The sequence below is a fragment of the Erythrolamprus reginae genome, chromosome 2 (genome assembly GCF_031021105.1).
Source record: "Erythrolamprus reginae isolate rEryReg1 chromosome 2, rEryReg1.hap1, whole genome shotgun sequence".
Classification (NCBI taxonomy): Eukaryota; Metazoa; Chordata; class Lepidosauria; order Squamata; family Dipsadidae; genus Erythrolamprus; species Erythrolamprus reginae.
Window position 1 is genome coordinate 155,820,228 of NC_091951.1, and position 20,113 is coordinate 155,840,340.

At 38.7% G+C, this 20,113-nt stretch overlaps 1 protein-coding gene across 6 annotated transcripts in view; it reads right to left on the bottom strand.

The window, feature by feature from the left end:
• ASPSCR1 (ASPSCR1 tether for SLC2A4, UBX domain containing) overlaps positions 1–20,113 on the bottom strand; it is a 108,796-nt gene that overhangs the window by 687 nt on the left and 87,996 nt on the right. For all 6 annotated transcript variants that reach the window (XM_070740127.1, XM_070740128.1, XM_070740126.1 and 3 more), the window contains exons 13-14: positions 3,724–3,775; positions 8–42 (exon numbers count right to left, since the gene is read on the bottom strand). In XM_070740127.1, coding sequence (XP_070596228.1) covers positions 8–42; positions 3,724–3,775 — 87 coding nt within the window. The remainder of the gene's footprint in view (positions 1–7; positions 43–3,723; positions 3,776–20,113) is intronic.

Below are 20,113 nucleotides of genomic sequence, written 5' to 3' on the forward strand. Positions count from 1 at the left end.
GGGACACAGCAGATTCCAGCAGATCCAACCTCAAATAGTGATCTGTAAAAATGAACAATTTTAGGTTTTCTAAATAAGGTCACGTGATATTATGCAAAGACATTAGATTCTTTATATAATCTTTGAAATAACATGCTTCAAAAAAATGAAACCACTAATGTATCTTATAAAATGATCTCTAAAGCTAGACTAACCGTCTAAAAGTTTCTTCAAATACACAAAACATCTGTAAACATCTAAGATTCTGTGTTTGTCATTCCTATTATCGTAGATGCTATTCAGTGAACTGGTCGAATGAAGTTGAGTATTAACAAAAATAAAATTGCCAAACAGATTGCACGTACATTTCTCTTGTCAGTTAGTTTTTGAAGATTTTAGAGCATTAGAAGAGAGAACTAATTGTTAATTTCAATCTGCAGAATCATCTTACTCTAATCAATTTTGTAGACCAATCCTATTCCATCTCATTGAATTGTGGCAATTTTAAGATAATTACAAGTATTATATAAATACTTGCTCCAGGACAGAAAATGAATCATAGCTTGAAGTAATTGTCTATATTAATATTTATCAGTGTTAAAATAATTGCAAAATAAAGTATTTAAAATATAACGTTCATCCAATTTACTTGAATATGTGCAATTGAAGTTGCCTTACTTCAGAAGTAGACAAAGCGAAACAAGCTGCACTGTTTTTCTTAAATGTAGAGAAGGCTTTTGACAATTTGAAATGGTCCTTGTTTAAAATTTTGGAATATGTTTTGGAAGATAGGAGATCTGGAGTTTTATTAAATTTGATCAATTTAAGAAAGCATACAAAATTGTTAATGGAGAATTAGCAAAATCCTATGAGACATAAAAAGAGACAAGGCAAAGAGAAATGTGGGAGTACAGAATAAAGTAGAAACTTCTAAGTTGACAGTATTTGCTGATGATTTGTGCTGGTTTTGGTGGATTCAATAAAGAAAATAGAAAAATTAATGGGAAATTAAAATTAAAAGATTTGTTATTCTAGTAGGTATTGAGATTAATAATTAGAAGATTAACAATTAAGAAAACAAATTTTCAAATAGAGAAAATTGGTTTTAAAATTAAGAAAAAAGTAAAAATATTGAATATTTTGCCTAGAATTTTGTTTTTGTTTCAGATGATACTTATTTTTAAAATGGATGTACCATTTAACAAGCATAGGTTTGTTTAGCAAGGGGAATAAAATCATGACTTAAATATAAGATATTACAAATGCAAAGGAAGGAGAAGGACTGGATAATATTTTTAGTATGTTTTTGGTTTCGATGACTTTTAAAGTTAAAAGATGACCTGAGATTTGGAAGACATGAATACTTGTGGTAAAATAAAATCAATGTAGATTTCATTATGCATGCTATATTGAGAATAGGAAATAGATAAAAATCCAGGCTATGCCCCAAAACACCTTTATGACTCTTAGCACATGAAGCATTTTATAGATAAGAAATAACAAGCATAGGTGAATAGTTAATATATCATGGGATACTAGAATATTACCAAGGGGGATTTAAAAATAAAATCAAGAGAACAAGGAGGCAAGGAGACTTAGCTGGTAATTGTTTTCTTGCTTACTTTTACAAAAAATAATAATAATAATAATAATTATAACTCATGCTATTAAACAATACAAGATATAATTTGAAATGAAATGTATACAAATTATAAATATGTAATTGTAATTTTAAAAAATTGAAGATTAAATGATAAAATGGCTAAGAATTTTGGACATAATATACTGATGGAACAGTGGGAAAATCCTAAATATAACTTTTATAAAATGATTTATTGTAGGTGTAAGACACCAGAAAATGTAACTAGAATATATAAAGGTACTTCAAATTTATGCTTGATGGGCATATAAAAACACCAGAAAACAGGCTCAAATACATGTAGCGATTGATAGGATTTTAAAGATGAATGTTCAATTGAAATCAGAGCATTTCATAAAAAAGAGGCTGTTGAAAATGAGCTATGGAACACTTTTTATTTACATATTTATTTATTTATTCACTTTCTATAGTCATCCATCTGATTCAATGACCCTGGGCAACTTACAATTCAAACAGAAAAAAAAAAATTACAATTAAAAATACTAAAACATTTCTACAATGGAGAAAAGGTTAGCAAAGACGACAGACCTTGCTAAGGTGGCTAAATTATCTAAACATGTTTAATTAGAGGCAAGACAGTACACTTAATAGTGACAAGAAACCTCCTCTAGACTTTTTCTGTAACAAGGAAAAAATGAACTTGTGATTTATGGTTTTGATTACACTGATAGACTATGGAAAAAAAGAGTTATGATGTAATCCTAGAGAGAGAGGTTAACGTTTAATTGTACTTATAACTTCTGTGAAGTGAATCAGAAGCCACTTCTTTATATCTTCTTTTTTTTCTACTTTTTTTTCTTTTTCTACTTTTAGCATTTTCTTTTATTTCTCCTGTTCTCTTTTTTCATCAATCTACTTTGTACTAGTTCTTACTATGTTGTTGAAACTTTGTGTTTGTGTGTGTGTGTGTGTGTGTGTTTGTGTGTGTAAGTGATGTCTGTGGACTTCTTGCAGACACTTCCTGGATACTCAATTCTGTCTCACTTAATTTTTTTAAAAGTTCCTAGAATAAAGGAGCAGTGGAGGGATTGAAATGCTACACTCCTTTCTCAATGGCAATCATTTTGTAATCATGTTCACTAAAATGAGCTGCAAGAGAATGTAAATAAATGATGCTTTCACAGATGTCAGTTAACACCACTAGAATAGAATAGAATAGAATAGAATAGAATAGAATAGAATAGAATTTTATTGGCCAAGTGTGATTGGACACACAAGGAATTTGTCTTGGTGCATATGCTCTCAACGTACATAAAATAAAATATACATTTGTCAAGAATCATGTGATACAACACTTAATGATTGACCAAAGGGTATCATGCAGCTTTTTGTCTTGCTTCTGAATGTATCTTTTCTGCAAAAGTGCAGGTAGTCCTCAAGGTATGATCATAACTGAGCCCAAAATTTCTGTTGTTAAGTGAGACATTTGTTAAATGAATTTTGCCCCATTTTATTGTTTTTCTTGCCAGGTTTGTTAAGTGAATCACCGCAACTAATAAGTTAGTAACCAAATTGTTAAGTGAATCTAGCTTGCCCATTGACTTTGCTTGTGAGAAGGTCACAGAAGATCACATGGAACACATAAATAAATTCATAAATATGAACCAGTTGCCAAGCACTTGAATTTTGATCACATGTCCATGGGCACGCTGGAAAGATTGTAACTGTGAAAACCGGCCATAAGTCATTTTTTCAGTGCTATTGTAATTTTGAACAGTTGCTAAATGAACTGTTGTAAGTCAAGGACTACCTTAAAACAAACAAAAAACAAACAACACTCACACACACACACATAGGTTTGGACCCCTGCTAAAATTCCATCAGTTGGATGATAAATATTACTTGGACCTGTCCCCTATTATTTCACTTTCCAGATATTTCTCTTACTTTTCACACTGGATTGGCTACTCCAATAGCTATCCAAAGAAACATACTTAAATTTAAAAGTCCATAGAAACTGATACTCTATACATTTATTAACACCTCTGTAATCCAGGAGTAATTTTTTTTAAAATTTTGCATATCACAGAAAGATTTTCACAATTTATCTATGCAGCCTCTACTATGGAGGCACAACAACTCACCCTTGTGCACTTCAGATCCAAAATATACAATAGCAGCAGGGAAAAGGTTAGCCTGCAATGGGAGAGAAATCAGAGAATAAGAATAAACGGAAGAATTGCTGAAATTGTTCTTCTTCCATTAGTCAAGCAAGAATAAATTCTCATGAAATTGCAATAATCTTAATCCTGAATGTGAAAAGGGACCCTATCTACTTCTCTTAGAAATACCAGACTAAACCTCCATTCAGAAAACAAAAGACACTTTAAATATAGATGATCATAATATAATTCAACATTGTAACTCAAATGTTTATTCATTCACAGATTTCTTAGTTACAGATTCTGAAAATAAATTTTACACTAACACTGTGAGTAGTACAGTATATGGAAAATACTCTTTTTGGCCCCAGATAGTCATAGAATTGTGTCTTGAAAAACAGGTGCTTATCTACATGTTCTTTTATTCTTTTTTCCTATCATTTTTTTTCTTGTGCACCCTCTTTTGTAAGCTAGAGGCCAAGTACTAGTTTATGTCTGTCACTTGAAAATTGCTCTGCAAACCTTAAGTTGAGGGTAAAAATGTTTTAAATAAATAAAATAATATATTAATATTGTTGAGGAGGTTACACATGAGAGGAACCTCCCTCAGTATTGGTTCCATTCTCAGAGGCAATTGTTCTTGCCAGTGGCCTATTGAACCCATCTAAGCATGCTAGATAAGTTATTCAGAATTTTAATAATCATTTTCTTCTTTTTATTACCTAACAAATGTATATATACCACAGTTGCAAGACTCTCGGTAGTTTACAGTTTTATACAAACACACACACACACAATATACAGTGTGGTGAACCTTTTTTTCCTCAGGTGCCAAAAGAGTGGCCACACTCATAATTCAATGTCTGAGGAGGGTGAAAACAGCTTCCCTTGCCCCTCCAGAGGCCCTCTGGAGGTCGGAAATGGCCTGTTTCCCAACTTCTGGCAGGCCAAGTAGGTTCGTTTTTCACCCTCCCCAGGCTCCAAAGGCTTCCCTGGAGCTGAGGGAGGGTAAAAACGACCTCTCCCATCCCCCCCAGAGGCTCTCTGGAAGCCAAAAACGCCCTCCCAGAGCCTCTGTGCAAGCCAAAAATCAGCTGGCCGGCACACACATGAACATTGGAGCTGAGCTAGGGATAGCTCAGATATGGCTCTGCATGCCACCTGTGGCACCCGTTCCATAGGTTCGCCGTCACTGCTATATAGCATCTAAATCCTCATTCTGAATAAATCATAAATATATTAACATAATATGTCTCTGTAGAGCTTGCTAATGTTACCGTATCAGTAGAAATAGTTTTTAGGACAGTTCTATACACTAGATCAGTGTTTTTCAACCAGTGTGCCGCGGCATGGTCAGGTGTGCCGCAAAGCTCAGAGAGAGAAAGAAAGCAAGAGAGAAAGAAAGCAAGAGAGAGAGAGAAAGAAAGCAAGAGAGAGAAAGAGCGAGAGAGAGAAAGAGAACAAGAGAGAGAGAGAAAGCAAGAGAGAAAGAGAACAATAGAAAGAAAGCAAGAGAGAGAGAAAGAGAGAGAAAGAAAGAAAGCAATAGAGAGAGAGAAAGAGAGGAGAGGACAGGAGAGAGAGAGAGAAAGACAAAGAGGGAGGGGGGAGAGAAAGAGCAAAAAGAGAGGAAGGGAGAGAAAAGAGGATGGAGAGAGAAAGAAGGGAGAGAAAGAGGAGAGAGAAATAGAGCAAAAGGAGGAAAGAGAGAGAGAGACGTTTTTATCCAAACTTTTTAGCCCCCACTCGCCCCCCCTCCCCCCCGCTCCAATGGTGCCCCCAGGGTTTCGTAAATGTAAAAAATGAGCCGCAGCTCAAAAAAGGTTGAAAATCACTGCACTAGATTACAAACTTGGGATTTTAAACTCAGTAACTGGGCAATGACCCTAACTAGCTATTTTAGCAGCAGAGAAGTTCTCTGTGCAGATCTGTTGGGTAGACCTCTTACCTATTATATTCAAAATTATGATATAATTAGCAAATACATTAGAAAGTTATTACTATATAGATATTATGCATGATTTTACAGCTTTTGATAGACCTTTGCCAAAATCTTCTGAGAAAAGTACAAAAAAGGGACAGAACGAAGAATTTTTCAATATTAATTTTAAGGATATTAATTTCATAAAATGTTTAACTTGGGAAAGTTTTATGTGCGTGTGTGTGGCAAAATTATTCTAAAATAAAAACAGTTTAGTTTCTTGTAAATAATCTGAATTTATATCTGAACAGCAAGATCACCACCAAAAAATCCTCACCAAGCTGTGAAACAATTATTTCTAAACTGCATAAATCGGCAGCAGAATAAAATGCAATGAATATACCGGTAAGCAGGATTTTTACTTCTAACGAACTGCTATCAACATTCATAAAGAGAGGATTTTCAGATCTCTTGTCTAAATACAGTGGTACCTCGAGATACGAGTTTAATTCGTTCCGGACCTGCGCTCTTAAGTCGAGCAGCTCTTATCTCGAACGACTTTTCCCCATAGGAATTAATGTAAATAATTTTAATTGGTTCCAGCCCTCAAAAAACTCACAAAGTTAGTCTAAATTATGCAAAAAGACATTGCAAGAATAAATGTAACTTTACTTATTAATAAGATGATAAGCTGAGAGCTTTCCTTCCCTTCCTCTTTTTACCCAAAACAATCAACATGGCAAACTTTTATTTTTATTCATTAAACTGTAGTTATTTATTCAACTTCACTGCCACCCAATCCTGTAGAGGGAGGAAAGAAGGGAGGAAGGAAAAGGAAAGCAAGAAATGGAGGGAGGAAAGGAAGGAAGGAAAGAAAGAAAGGAAGGAAGAAAGAAAGGAAGAAAGAAAGGGTGAAGGGACAGGAACAGAGGAAGGAAGCAAGGAAACTTATGAAAGGGGAGAGTAACTTCACTGCCACCCAATCCTGTAGAGGGAGGAAAGAAGGGAGGAAGGAAAAGGAAAGCAAGAAATAGAGGAAGGGAAGGTAAAAGAGAGAAAGAAAAAGAGCAAGAAAGAAAGCAAGCAAGAGAGAAAGAAAGAAAATGAAAGAGAAATAAAAATAGAGAGGGAGAATGAAAGAAATGGAAGGAGGGAAGGAAGGAGAGAAAGCAAGAGAAAGAAAGAAAGCAAGAGAAAGAAAGAAAGAAAAAGAAAGAGAGAAAGAAAGAAAGAAAGGCAACTTCAAAGAAAGGCTCACTGAGCATCTCTCACTCTCTCTCTCTCTTTCTATCCCTCTCTCTTTCTCTCCCCCCTCTCCCCCCCCTTTCCCTCTCTCTTTCTCTCTCTCCCCTCTCTCTTTCTCTCCCCCCTCTCCCCCCCTCTCCCTCTCCCCCCCCAGGCCGGTAGCGATGTTTTAAAACAGCCGCGCCGTTTGCGAGCTAACTCCTGAGGTGCGGAAGTTCGCCTTTGGCGTTTGGGCCACTCGGAATGTGAAATTCAAAACAGCGTTCGGATCCCCCCACCCCCAGCAGAAGCCAAGGACCCCCAGAGTGGGGCGGCAGGGGAGGCGACCGCCTCTCCACTCACCAAGTGCCGGGATACGAGCCGAGAAGAGCCGGGCTGGCTTACTTTCCTTCCTTCCCGCGCTGATGCAGAGCCACTCGAACAAAGCGTCACGCCCCCCTGACGCTTTTGGCGGCAAAAGAGCCCAGCGTCGCTTCGGAAGCTGCCGAAAGCATCAGAGGGGCGCGACGCTTTGTTCGAGTGGCTCTGCATCAGCGCGGGAAGGAAGGAAAGTAAGCCAGCCCGGCTCTTCTCGGCTCGTATTGCGGAGAGGGGCGGCATACAAATCCAAGTAATAAATAAAATAAAATAAAAAAATGTCTCTCCTCTCCCAGCTCTTATCTCGAGTAGCTCTTAAGTCGAGCAGCTCTTATGTCGGGGTTCCACTGTACTAGAATGATATAAAAACACTGCTACTTTTGAAATTATTTCTGCTGATATCTGGATACTGAAAAAATCCAGGTACAGTGGTACCTCAACTTAAGAACGCCTCTACTTGAGATATTTTCTAGATAAGAACCGGATATTCAAGATTTTTTTGCCTCTTCTTAAGAACCATTTTCTACTTAAGAACCCAAGCCCGGAAAAATTTCCCAGGAAATTTGAGAGCGGCACAAAGGCCCAGCCAGTTTCCTGCCATTCCCCCTGGGTTTCTCTCTCTGGTGTAGTGTATGGGAGGCAGCCTCGCACCGGGTGTATGGGAGGCACATGCACCTCCTCGCCGTCTCAGAGTCCCTCTTTTTTTTAAGCCTTAAAGTTTTGGATTTTTTTGATTCCCCTCACCTCATCTTCTTCCTTCGGCAGTGACTGTCCTCCTCTTCCTCCTCCTCCTCCTCCCACCCAAATTCCGAGCTTTTATTTCTTTCCTAATGGGTTTGCATGCATTATTTGCTTTTATATTGATTCCTATGGGAAAAATTGCTTCTACTTACAAACTTTTCTACTTAATAACCTGGTCACGCAGCGAATTAAGTTCTTAAGTAGAGGTACCACTGTATAACAATGGGTATTGAAAATAACAAACTTTAATTACTTCACCCTGAGAGATTGTACAACAACATTAGGATCTAAAGAATTCTAAAGAATTGTGTCTGCATGGCAGCTAGATTCCTCTCTTTCAGTGAATGGGTCCTCCATTCACTGGCTGATCCTCCAGAGCATCAACCAGATATTATAGTGGCAAAAACAGCATTTATTAGTCTTTTAAAAATATTTTTCTCTCCCAGACAGTGGGACACAAGGTTGGCTAACGTCACCAGAAGCCAGTCACAAAGGCGGCTCTTCGTAAACTTTTTAATTAAAAAAGTACCAGACACAGTTAAGAAACTCCAAGAAAACTCTTATAAAAGCTTTGATGTTTCCGCTGTCTTCATCTGAAGGGATCCTACTATTTAGAGAACGGATTAAAGGAAAACAACAACAGCAAAACTATCCCTCAGCTTCTTCACACACACGCTATCCTTTTCACACCAGCCACAGAATTGGAAAATGAGGTTTTGTAGTGTGTTAGTGTTGGAATTTTTTAATAACCTCTCTTTTTTCACTCCTGCCCAATTATCGTGATGAATAATTAACATTCTGAAGGAGATAACTAAGCGCAGCATCTCGGAGCTCAAAGCCCTTTAGTTCAAAGCCCTGCCCTTTTCAGTTTCTCCAGTTGCCGCCACTAAAACTTCCTTGTCAATCAAGCTCTGGGCACACACTTCAAAGCTTCAAGTGGGAACGGCCCCAAGGGGTCAGAGAAAATTCATGGCAGAGCCTGTGAGGAAAACACAAAAGAAGAGGGAGAGAGAGCGGGCACAGAGGAACACAATCCAAGAATGAGACAGACACACGCAGTACAAATGCTTATATCACACACGCACACACACACACACACACACACACACACACACACACACACACAAGAGACCTACCCTATTTTTACTCACAAGTTGACAAATAAGCCCAGCTTTAGCTTTCCAACTCCTCTTCCCCAACCAATTCCCAGTACTGGCAAGACATCAGACCAAAGTGCTTTTAATTGGAAGAGACTTAAAGGAATGAGACAGCAGTTCAGGAGCACACAAATTTCAGCCACCACCTCCCCCCCTCCTCTCCCCCCCCCCCCCAAAAAAAATCTATTTTCTTTCCTAGATTTTGGCCAATAAAAACTCTCTTGAGAGAGCCTGATCCATAGCTTGCTCTTTTTTTCCAGGCTAGGCACATAGCATGCTCATTTGGGCACCAATTGTCTCTTTTTGAATATGTTTTACCGCAACCCCCAAAGAACACTATGCCTAAGAAAAATGTATGTAGCATGTAAGGTTTTGATACAATCAAGTGCATGCTAACAAAATTATAATGTATGGTTTCTGGGATAGCTTAAACCTCTTGGTATCTTTTCTTAAGTACAAGATTTGAATACATGTATCGTATCCAATCAACCCAGAAAAAAACAACTTATTTCCATGCCTTCCTTCCTCCCTAATCCACCTTGGCAAGACCCATCTTCAATTCTGTTTTCTATAACACTGCTTGATAGAATCATTTTACCACTTTCACTCTTATTTGCTTAGAATTATATGAAAATGGATGATTTAAGGCAATTTCCAATTTCTTCATTGACAGAAAGGTTCTCTAAGTTGTGAATCATTCCCTATTGCTGTTGTAGTATGGATGCCTACATCTTTTGAATATTTGGAACTGCTCCTTACTTTTTGGCAAGATAACATATACACAATTTCTGCAGAACTCCTGAAAATCACATTTTCAGTTAAAGAATTTTCAATTATTCAGCTGAAAGCTTCTAAACTTCATAAAAATTATTTTTCAAAAACAAACTCAGGTTAGAGGATAGAATAGAATAGAATAGAATTTTATTGGCCAAGTGTGATTGGACACACAAGGGATTTGTCTTGGTGCATATGCTCTCAGTGTCCATAAAAGAAAAAGATAGCAGTGCAACCAATCAAACAAAACACTGAGAACTCAGATGCTACATAATTTAACACTTCGGCCAAGTTTAGTACAATTTTCTATCCCACGTGAAAAACATGTACCATTTTTCTACAGTTTTATTTAAATATTTGTGGGTATTTGTTACACCATATGCTTGGGGTAACTTTGTATTGCCATCCCTGTATACACATACACACATGCACAGTTTACAAATTAAACAGATAAAAACAGAAAAGCTGTGGGAGAAGATATGTAAAATAAAAGATCAAAGAGACTGTCATAAAATGTAATATATCTCTGCTATCACAACATTTCAGCTTTAGTGCATCATTTTAACTTGAAGGCTTTAAAAACACTAGCACAATAACAACCAAAAAACCTGCCTTGCTGGGTCAGACCTAAAGCCCATCTAGGGCAGCATTCTCCTTCAAAGAACTTCTAGACAGATGTTTCTGGAAGTTTACAAACATAACATGGAATTAATATACTAAAAAAAGATCTAGATATTGAGATTTAAGTGACTGGTCAGTGCATCAAAGTTACATATTGTTAACAATAATGTATGCATTGAAAAATAATATGGGGATGGAGTACAGTATGTGACAATAATGCTCTTGAAATTGTCAGGCCTTTTATTCTGTCTGATTTAGAAACAACTGGGAAAAAATGAATGGAAAAATGTCATCCTATGCAGCAAAGTACCACGCATACTAACATCTTTAGTTACAATAAATACATTAAATTGAGGCACAAAGTAACATATAGCACCTGGAAAACTTTGATGCAACTCCATATTTACAGTAAATTAAAGAAAGTTGAGCTTTGTTGTAGTCATGGTCAATGTTGCGTACATTTCAGCATATTATTTTTTTTAAAAAAAAATTGGATCTTGGTCTGAAAAAAACAGTACAATGTTGTATCTGGGCTCCACATTTTTTCCACAGGCATCCTTACAAAATAGAAATGGTCAATGTCTGTGGTAACATATTGCTAGTTCTGGAAGAAGGTCAGAAAACAAGTAAATGGGTTGTAGAAACCATTTTAAGAGAGCGGGATGAGGAACTTAGTAGTTTGGCTTGGGGAGTGAGTTTTTATCATTGGTTATGCTTCTGAGAGCCACTTTGTGAGACCATCTAATATAGTGACCAACTTGATTCATCAGGTCCAAATGATTGCCTGTCCCTTGAACCCTGTATTTATGCTGTTAGCTTCCTTTTTGGGAAAGGAGGACACCATGGCAATCATTGTCAAAAAGACAATACACTATATTATTGCAGTCTTGAGCTACAGCTGAAAAGTTATCATCGGTGCTGAAAAATAGGATGCTCTGAGTAGTAACTGACTAAACAATGAGAGGAGGGCCGTGGAAGAATACTAACTGGATATCCTGCAGCAATAACATGGATACGTGCCCATCATTCTGGAAAGAGTGTATCTCTGGAAAACGATCAAAGTTAACATGTCCTTTGTTTCTGAGCACTTAAAATGAATAACAAATGAATTGCAGCAAGACACAGAAAAATTGTTATTTTACAAGGACAACACTTTGAGCCTTTCCTTCATGTGAAAGCCGAAGTAAGGCTAAAAACTTTGAAGTTTTACCTATTCTCTTTTTTGGGGAGAAATAGGGGATAGAATTAAGGAAATAAAGTGGCAAAATATGCTTATCTGTTGAAATTATCCTTACGAGACTGCATAATTATTAGAAATTCACTAACCCTTTATGTCTCTGAAGTCTTCATACTTTCACAGTAAGTTTTACAAGTTATGCATGGTATGTTTGTGTGTATGTTTGGTTTTATTATAAGGGTTTTTAGTTGTTTTATTAATTGGATTGCTACATGCTGTTTTTATCATTGTTGTTAGCCGCCCCGAGTCTGCGGAGAGGGGCGGCATACAAATCCAATAAATAAATAAATAAATAAATAAATATTTCTTTTAATTAACAAAAATTTGCCCTGTGCTTCCACAGTTGCCACTTGCCTCCACATATCCGTAGCATGTTATAGTATCCAAGTTGTCTACTTCTGAAGCCGGATTATGATGTCTCTTAAGTGTAACAAATATATATCTGTACCAGGCAATTATAATCTCTTGATTCACATCAAGCAGCAAACAAGTAATACAGATTTATTTTGTGGCATCAGAAGTCACATTTCATCAGTTCAAATAAGAAGTTATGGAAAGCAGGCTAAAAGCCCATGTATCATATTTAGACAAACTTCACGTTCACAGCACCTTGCTTAGCGCTTAAGGTTTTTCTTGGGAGCGTGGTAGTTAGTAGAAACTGTGTTTCTAAATTTTCATGAATCATTTTTCATGGGGAAAATCCTCTTCCACATCACTCCCTGTATTTGGACATTCTCCTGCCTACTGTCCAAGGTAAATCACCCTCTCCTACATCCTCCCCCCCAAAAAAAGATTTGCTAAGTTTATTCAGAGAACACAAGACCAAATATTGGCTGCTGTCTTTGGGAGGTTAAGGAAAGAGCCTTGCAGCTGCCAAAAGAAGGAGCATTCTTTCCATGACACGGGTTGTAATGACTAGAGTGCCATGAGTCCACGGTTTGATGGGTAAAGATTAGTAAGTATATGAGTACATCAAAGGGAACATGCACATGAATGCAGAACTCTAAGCTAGTAGCATGACATGCCATATAATCCAGAACGCCCTCCCCATCCCCAACCATTCACTGAACACAGAAACCACTACTTGGAAAATTTAATTGGGAAGCTTGTGGATCAAAGCTCCTCTGACAAGAGGCAAAGAGCATCTCCGGAAGGGATATAAACATGAGAGCCACGGTCAAAGGGACACTGCCTAAATGGCCTTGTCTTAGTACCTGAGAACAAAGCTTCCCAAGCTGAGACGACCCTGATCAAACACAGAAGACAGCTGGGAAAGGAAGACTTAAGAAGGCTATTATTTCTTTTTATCAGATAATGTCTAAAAGTTCAACTTTTTCTCATCAGCCAGAGCGCTAGCTATTTCCCCAGAGTGCTAGCTCTTTTAATATTAAAGTGGTACACTTCTATGGATTTATTGTAAAACTTCAAACACACTGACTCATTTCCTTACTTTTATTCCTTGGTATAATTATTTCTGCAATATTCTGTACATGCGCCTCCTCCCCCCCCCCCATTGTGACAGCTAAATATGTTCCTGGGAGGAATGAACAAAGAATCCTTGGAGGATATTCCAAGAGTACATTCTCCTAGTCCAGTGATGGCGAACCTATGGCACGGGCGCCACAGGTGGCACATGGAGCCATATCTGCTGGCACGCGAGCTGTTGCCCTAGCTAAGCTCCAATGTGCATGTGTGTGCCAGCCAGCTGATTTTTGGCTCACACAGAGACTCTGGAGAGCATAACACGAGCCTACTGGGCCAACCAGAAGTTTGGAAACAGGCCATTTCTGGCCTCCAGAAGACCTCTGGGGTAGGGGTGGGGGGCAGGGAAAGCTGTTTTTGCCCTCCCCAAGCATTGAATTATGGGTGTGGGCACTCACGCATGTGTGATAGCGTGTACCCGCATTCTTGCGGCACCTGAAGAAAAAAAGGTTCGCCATCACTGTCCTAGTCAAAGCTGCTCAGTTGAAGCTGACAATGCATCTATACTGAGCAGCAGCAATACTGTATAGAAAGATAGAGGAGGCAAGTAATGACTTTAGCAATAATGGCACGGCATTATATCATATCATACTGTGCAGGGCAGGACAATGGTAAACCATTCCTGACTTTTATTAAGAAAACTGCATGGACAGACAAGATAACAGAACTGACAAGACAATTCTGGATGACAGTCCCCTCAAGTCAAATGACACCTAATAAGTCACTGAAGAAAAGAGGTGGTTCTTTTGGAATACATGTTTATGGATTAGCTAGATTAAAGTTATGGGATCTCTAACTGCTGATGTTACTACACAGAAAATGTATGTGTAAAAAGTGTGAAAATGACCCCCAATTAAGTGAAAAACAAAATGAAATGGTTACATGTGGACTTCTTAGACATGAGTGAACTGAAACAGACTGGAACTGGTCACTTTCAGGTACATGATCATACTCTTTACTACTCAAGGACATGAAAAATGAAGAAGGAACTGTGTTTTTTTAATCAGGAAGACGCTACTTGGATAATAAAGACAGTTCTTGGGCACCATGCAGTCAATGACCCAATAATATTAATGAGACATTATGGAGAAGTATTTAACGTGGCAATTATTCAAGCTTATACTTCAACCACTGATGCAGAAAGAAGCTAAGTTTTATTCTCAAATCAACAGAACATGCAAGTGATATGTGGTGTTTTTAGTTGGAGAATATGTATGTTGGAAATAACATGGATTGTATGACTTATGAAACAGAAATGAGAACGGGAGCAATTTATCAGTGTTGCTAAACCAGTGATTTTTCATTAATAACACTGGGTCCTTACAACTGGAATTGGCACCTCTGTACATGAACATTACCAGATAAAATACATAGAAATCAAATTCACTATATTATTATTATTATTAGGAAGTGGAAGAGCTACAGTTTAATAGCAAAAGACATTAGCCAGGATTGACTGTGGAATAGATCACAGACCACCCCAAGTACAGTCAAAGCAGAAGAACAAAGCCGACTGTTTCCATAATATGTCGCTAAATGTATATGTTGCTGAATGTATACCCACCATTTGCAATGAAAACCTCAGGAATTGTTTTGAAGTCCTAAACCTCATTGATAGGCAACCAGAGGAACTGTGGAATGAAATCATAGAACTTGTTAAAGATGAACGTAATAAGAGATTGCCAAACAAAGCAAATGGGGTCAACAGATGATGGGAATTGCCAAGAAAAGAAGAGAAACGCCCCCCTCCCCTCCCAAGAAAGGCAAAGATCTGGATGGAATTTGAATTTCAAATAACTGTTAGAAGAGACAAGAAGCAGTAATTACATCAGTGTCTGTAAAGACAGTGAAAATGCAAACAGATATGGACAAAGTAGAAAAGTGTCCAAAAGATCCCCAAATTCAGGAGCTTCTAACCTCAAATTGGTACGTTAAAGGACTTCAATGGAAAAACAGTAAATTGATCCAAAGAAATGGAAAAATATACTATTATTCTTTATAGCTGAATGTCAACATCCAAGATACCTTAGAAATATTCCCTACTTAAAAGTACCTCTAGTAGTTAAAGTTCATATGAGTTATAATTAGATAGGTTTGAGTGTGAAACCTCCCTCCTGTCTAGAAGGCTATAAAGCTTTTCCTACGACACAAAAAACATGTAACCTTTCCCTGGTACAGAGCTGAAGGGATTGGATACTGTAGCCTGGAGGTTAATTCTCTGCCTTACAAGGCAAAGGTTGCAAGTTCAAGTGCCAGTGAGGGTATGGCTAGCTGATGAGGCCAAAATAAGGCTGAAATAGATCTATCCTAGTCTCCCTTCATTTTCAAATTCAGCGAAAACATGTGACACATACAGAATATAGTTTGTTGGCTATGAATAAATTAACTGCCTTGGAAATGGCCTTGGGTTGGGCCGAGAGGCAAAAAGGAAGCTGTGATGCTCCTTCAATATACCAGGGTGATTCGACACAAAAAACATGTAACCCTTCTCTGGTACAGAGCTAAAGGGATTGGATGCTGTAGCCTAGAGGTTAATTCTTTGCCTTACAAAGCAAAGGCTGCAAGTTCAAGTCCCAGTGAGGGTATAGCTGATGAAGCCAAAATGAGGCCGAAATAGATCTATCCTACTCTCCCTTAATATTCAAATTCAGCAAAAACATATGACACACACACACATATATATATACACACGCATACACACATGTGTGTGTTTGTGTCGACTACACACACACACGCACATACACATATTATGTATGTATATGTATATGTGTATGTGCGTATGTGCGTATGTATGTATGTATGTATGTATGTATGTATGTATGTATGTATGTATTTATTTATTTATTTATTTATTTATTTATTTATTAATTATGTAGGTCTTGGTGCATTCCGGTCTTTTCCCATGTAAGATTGATAGTATCGTACTATTGGTGACGTACTATAAATCTTACACAGGAATAGACCCGAATACACCAAGACCGTCATCTGTCTGTCTGTCTGTCTGTCAGTCTGTCTATCTGTCTGTCAAACATATTTTTGCTGATAATAAAAAGGAAGGGAGATAAGTTTTCATTTTACTCTGTTCTTAATGGCCAAGAGTTTATAGCAATAAAAGCAGTTATTACTTATTACCAGTTTCCCCCCCAAGTATTACCTTTAAGGATTCAGAATTCTGTTCCTTTTATCATGGACTTAACGTTTTTCTAATCTTATATTTAGTTCTAAATTATCCTCCCCTTTCCAGCCCTTATCCTTCAGTAGGTCCTGCTGGGGATTTAACATGCTGGTAATTGCTCCTTTATACTAAGTTGCTTTGCTGCCTTCCAATTCTTTATCAGTTTGTAGGAGGGGTGAAGCAATTATTTGTTGCTAACTGGCTGCAGCTAGTCAATTTCTTTTGAAAGATTGTGAGATTACAAGGCTGTTACTCCTTTTTCACTTATAGTAGCTTCAGAGTCTTAGAGATCACTCCACCGTTTGAGTTTTACCTCTTCTACACACGACTGGCTTTATTTAATTTTTTTATTTGTTTGTTTGTTTGTTTGTTTGTTTATTCATTCATTCATTCATTCATTCTTTAATTCTCTGACATAATTTCATTTCTCTCTTTCACTGACACTTACACTTTTATTTCCTTGCAGTACAGGTTATGCTATTCTGATAGCTGAACCTGCCCTTGAAATGAAAACAGGATTGGGCTTACTGACACCTTTTCTCAGTTGGTTGCGGAATAGTCCAGGAATGGGTTGCTACAGTCTGAACTACCTAGTTACTGAGTCTAGAAGATTTTTCAGCCACTCTTCATACCTCTCTATGCATGTCCCAGTTTTCGACAAAGTGGTGGCTGAAAAAGAGGCTTGCATATAATGTTAAGAGATAAGGCTGTTCCAGATCCCATGAGTGATCTGTAGGATGGGGCTGGACTATTCCGCAACCAACTGAGAAAAGGTGTTCAGGCAAGCCCAACGACCCTTCTCCAGTATGGTTGCGAAATAGTCCAGGAATGGGATATACCAAAGCCTGGTTGGCACAGTGAGTAGAGTGCAGTACTGCAGGCCACTTAAGCTGACTGTAGATCTGTAGGTCAATGGTTCAAATCTCATCACCAGCTCAAGGTTGACTCAGCCTTTCATCCTTCCAAGGTGGGTAAAATGAGGATCCAGATTGTGGGGGCAATATGCTGGCTCTGTTAAAAAGGGCTATTGCTGACATGCTGTTATGCCCTTTGTTAAAAAGGCACTATAAATAAACATTGTTTTTTATTATTATTATTATCTCAGTACAACACAGCAAACGAGATCACTATGCTGGATTTCGTATTTCATCACCAGTCGGGCGCTTCCCAAGCACCTAGGACTGCATGATGTAGCGGCGAATTATGTTTGCCGATCCCAGTAAAGTGGCCTTTTGCAATTGACAGATGGAGATTTTGTCAATTCTGATGGTTTTCAAATGTCCGCTGAGATCCTTTGGCACTGCGCCCAGCATGCCAAGTACCACTGGGATCACTTTCAGTGGCTTATGCCAGAGTCGTTGCAGCTCGATTTTTAGATCTTCGTATTTCACTAATTTCTCTAGCTGCTTCTCCTCAATTCTGCTGTCCCCTGGGATTGTGATGTCAATGATCCATACTTTCTTTTTCTCCACAATCACGATGTCTGGTGTGTTATGCTTCAGAATTCGGTCAGTCTGAAGTCGGAAGTCCCACATTAGTTTTACTTGCTCATTTTCGACCACTTTTTCGGGCTTATGATCCCACCAGTTCTTTGCCACTAGGAAATGGTAGTTCCGGCGCAAGTTCCAGTGGATCATCTGGATAATAATAATAATAATAATAATAATAATAATAATAATAATAATAATATTATTATTATTCCTAAGGATGGGTAGCCGTGGTCCCCCTTCCTTGAGATCCCCAGTATGAGTTCTGATGGAGTTGGAGCATCCTGGGCAGATATATGGGGAGAAAACCCCGAATGAGCAGAGTCGCTGCCTGATTTGTTACAGAGCTTTTGAAGCGCTCTGTCCCTCTGGGACTCATTTCTTTGGGCAGCCTTGAAGGATTTGACTGTCCCTTCTCAAGTCTTACTGGTGCACCTGTGATTATGCTCCAAGGTGCTGGAAACAGGATTAGGCTAGGACAGAGAGGCCTCGGTTGGCTGCTCCGCCCATTGCCTCGATTTTGAGGCTATTGATGGCAGAGGCTGCAGTGCCATCTTGGCTCTCCACAGGATGGCGGGAAAGGGTGAGGAGAAGCTACATCAGGCGGGAAAAGATGAGGCAACGCAATGTATGGGAACTGATACTGGCAACTGGAGTAACTCCTTAGCCGGTGGGGTGCTGGCAAAGTGTAGGTTTGTAATGCACCGGTGAATCTCCCTCACTGAAAGTGGCAAAATTTTGAGCTCTCGCTTGGGGGCGGTTGGTGACTCTAGTGGCTGAGAAAGCAACAGGTGGAAAGGGCAGGAAGTGCGGAATTCGCCTGCTATTGCAGCGAGTCCTCTCCTGAAATCAAAGTCAGGAAGAAAGATCTTTCCCTGGCTACTGCCACCATAAAATGCCGAGCCAAGCCCCTATTGCTTGAAAGAGCTCTGCTACACGCCAAATATGACCTATAAAGCCCTTCATGGCACCAGACCAGATTATCTCAGGGACCGCCTTCTGCTGCACGAATCCCAGCGACCAGTTATGTCCCACAGAGTGGGCCTTCTCCGGGTCCCGTCAACTAAACAATGTTCTTTGGCAGGACCCAGGGAAAGAGCCTTCTCTGTGGTGGCCCCAGCCCTTTGGAATCAACCCCCCCAGAGATTAGAATTGCCCCCACCCTCCTCACCTTTCGTAAGCTTCTTAAAACCCACCTCTGCCGTCAGTCATGGGGGAACTGAGATATTCTTTCCCCCTAGGCCTTTACAATTTATGCATGGTATGTTTGTATGTATGTTTGGTTTTATAATAAGGGTTTTTTTAGTTGTTTTAGTATTGGATTGTTACATGCTGTTTTTAATCAGTGTTGTTAGCCGCCCCGAGTCTACGGAGAGGGGCGGCATACAAATCAAATCAAATCAAATCAACAAACAAAAGGGGACCTCCTGTTCGTAAGCGGAGTCAGTCATGCGACTAATGGCCTCAGCCGAGCAGCTAGAGCCAAGGCTCCCTGCGCCATGTTGCCTCTACCCTGCCTCTCAATAAGTGGATCGGTTTGATGGTGGATTGAAAAAACTCACAATGACAGTGAAGCTGAAAGAACTGGACACCTCACACTAAGTGGAGCTATGATGCAAGGAGCGCTTGACCACACATCCTGTCAGTGGTGAGGACTAAGTCAAAAGCGGGCTATGGAGATGGAGGCGGTTTTGTTATTCAACAGTCCTCATTAGCTGATGGATGAAGTCAACCCATCATGAATAACAGCTCCACCCACTATGGAGAAAGAACCAGTAATCAATAAGTACACCATGGATTAGCTCTAAATAGGGTAGTAGTGAAATTGCCTTGGAAAAAATATTCAGATGCTGTGATGTGTCAATACCTACAAATATATGAATCATACAGACAATGGTTCTCCCTGTGAAAATCTATGGAAGTGAAAGTTGGGCATTTGAAAAAATATAGTCTAGAGAGGTTATTTTGTTGCTTTTGAATTTGGGATTGAATAAGACTTTAAAATACTATGGATAGCCAAGAAAACAAACAACTGGGCCTAGAAAAAAATAAATCAGAGTTCTCACATGAGACACAAATGAACAGAATCAAGTTATTACATTTTGGATACATTATGCAAAGACCTAGCTATCTTTAAGACGTCCATCATGTTGGAAAAGATGGAAGAAGAAAGAC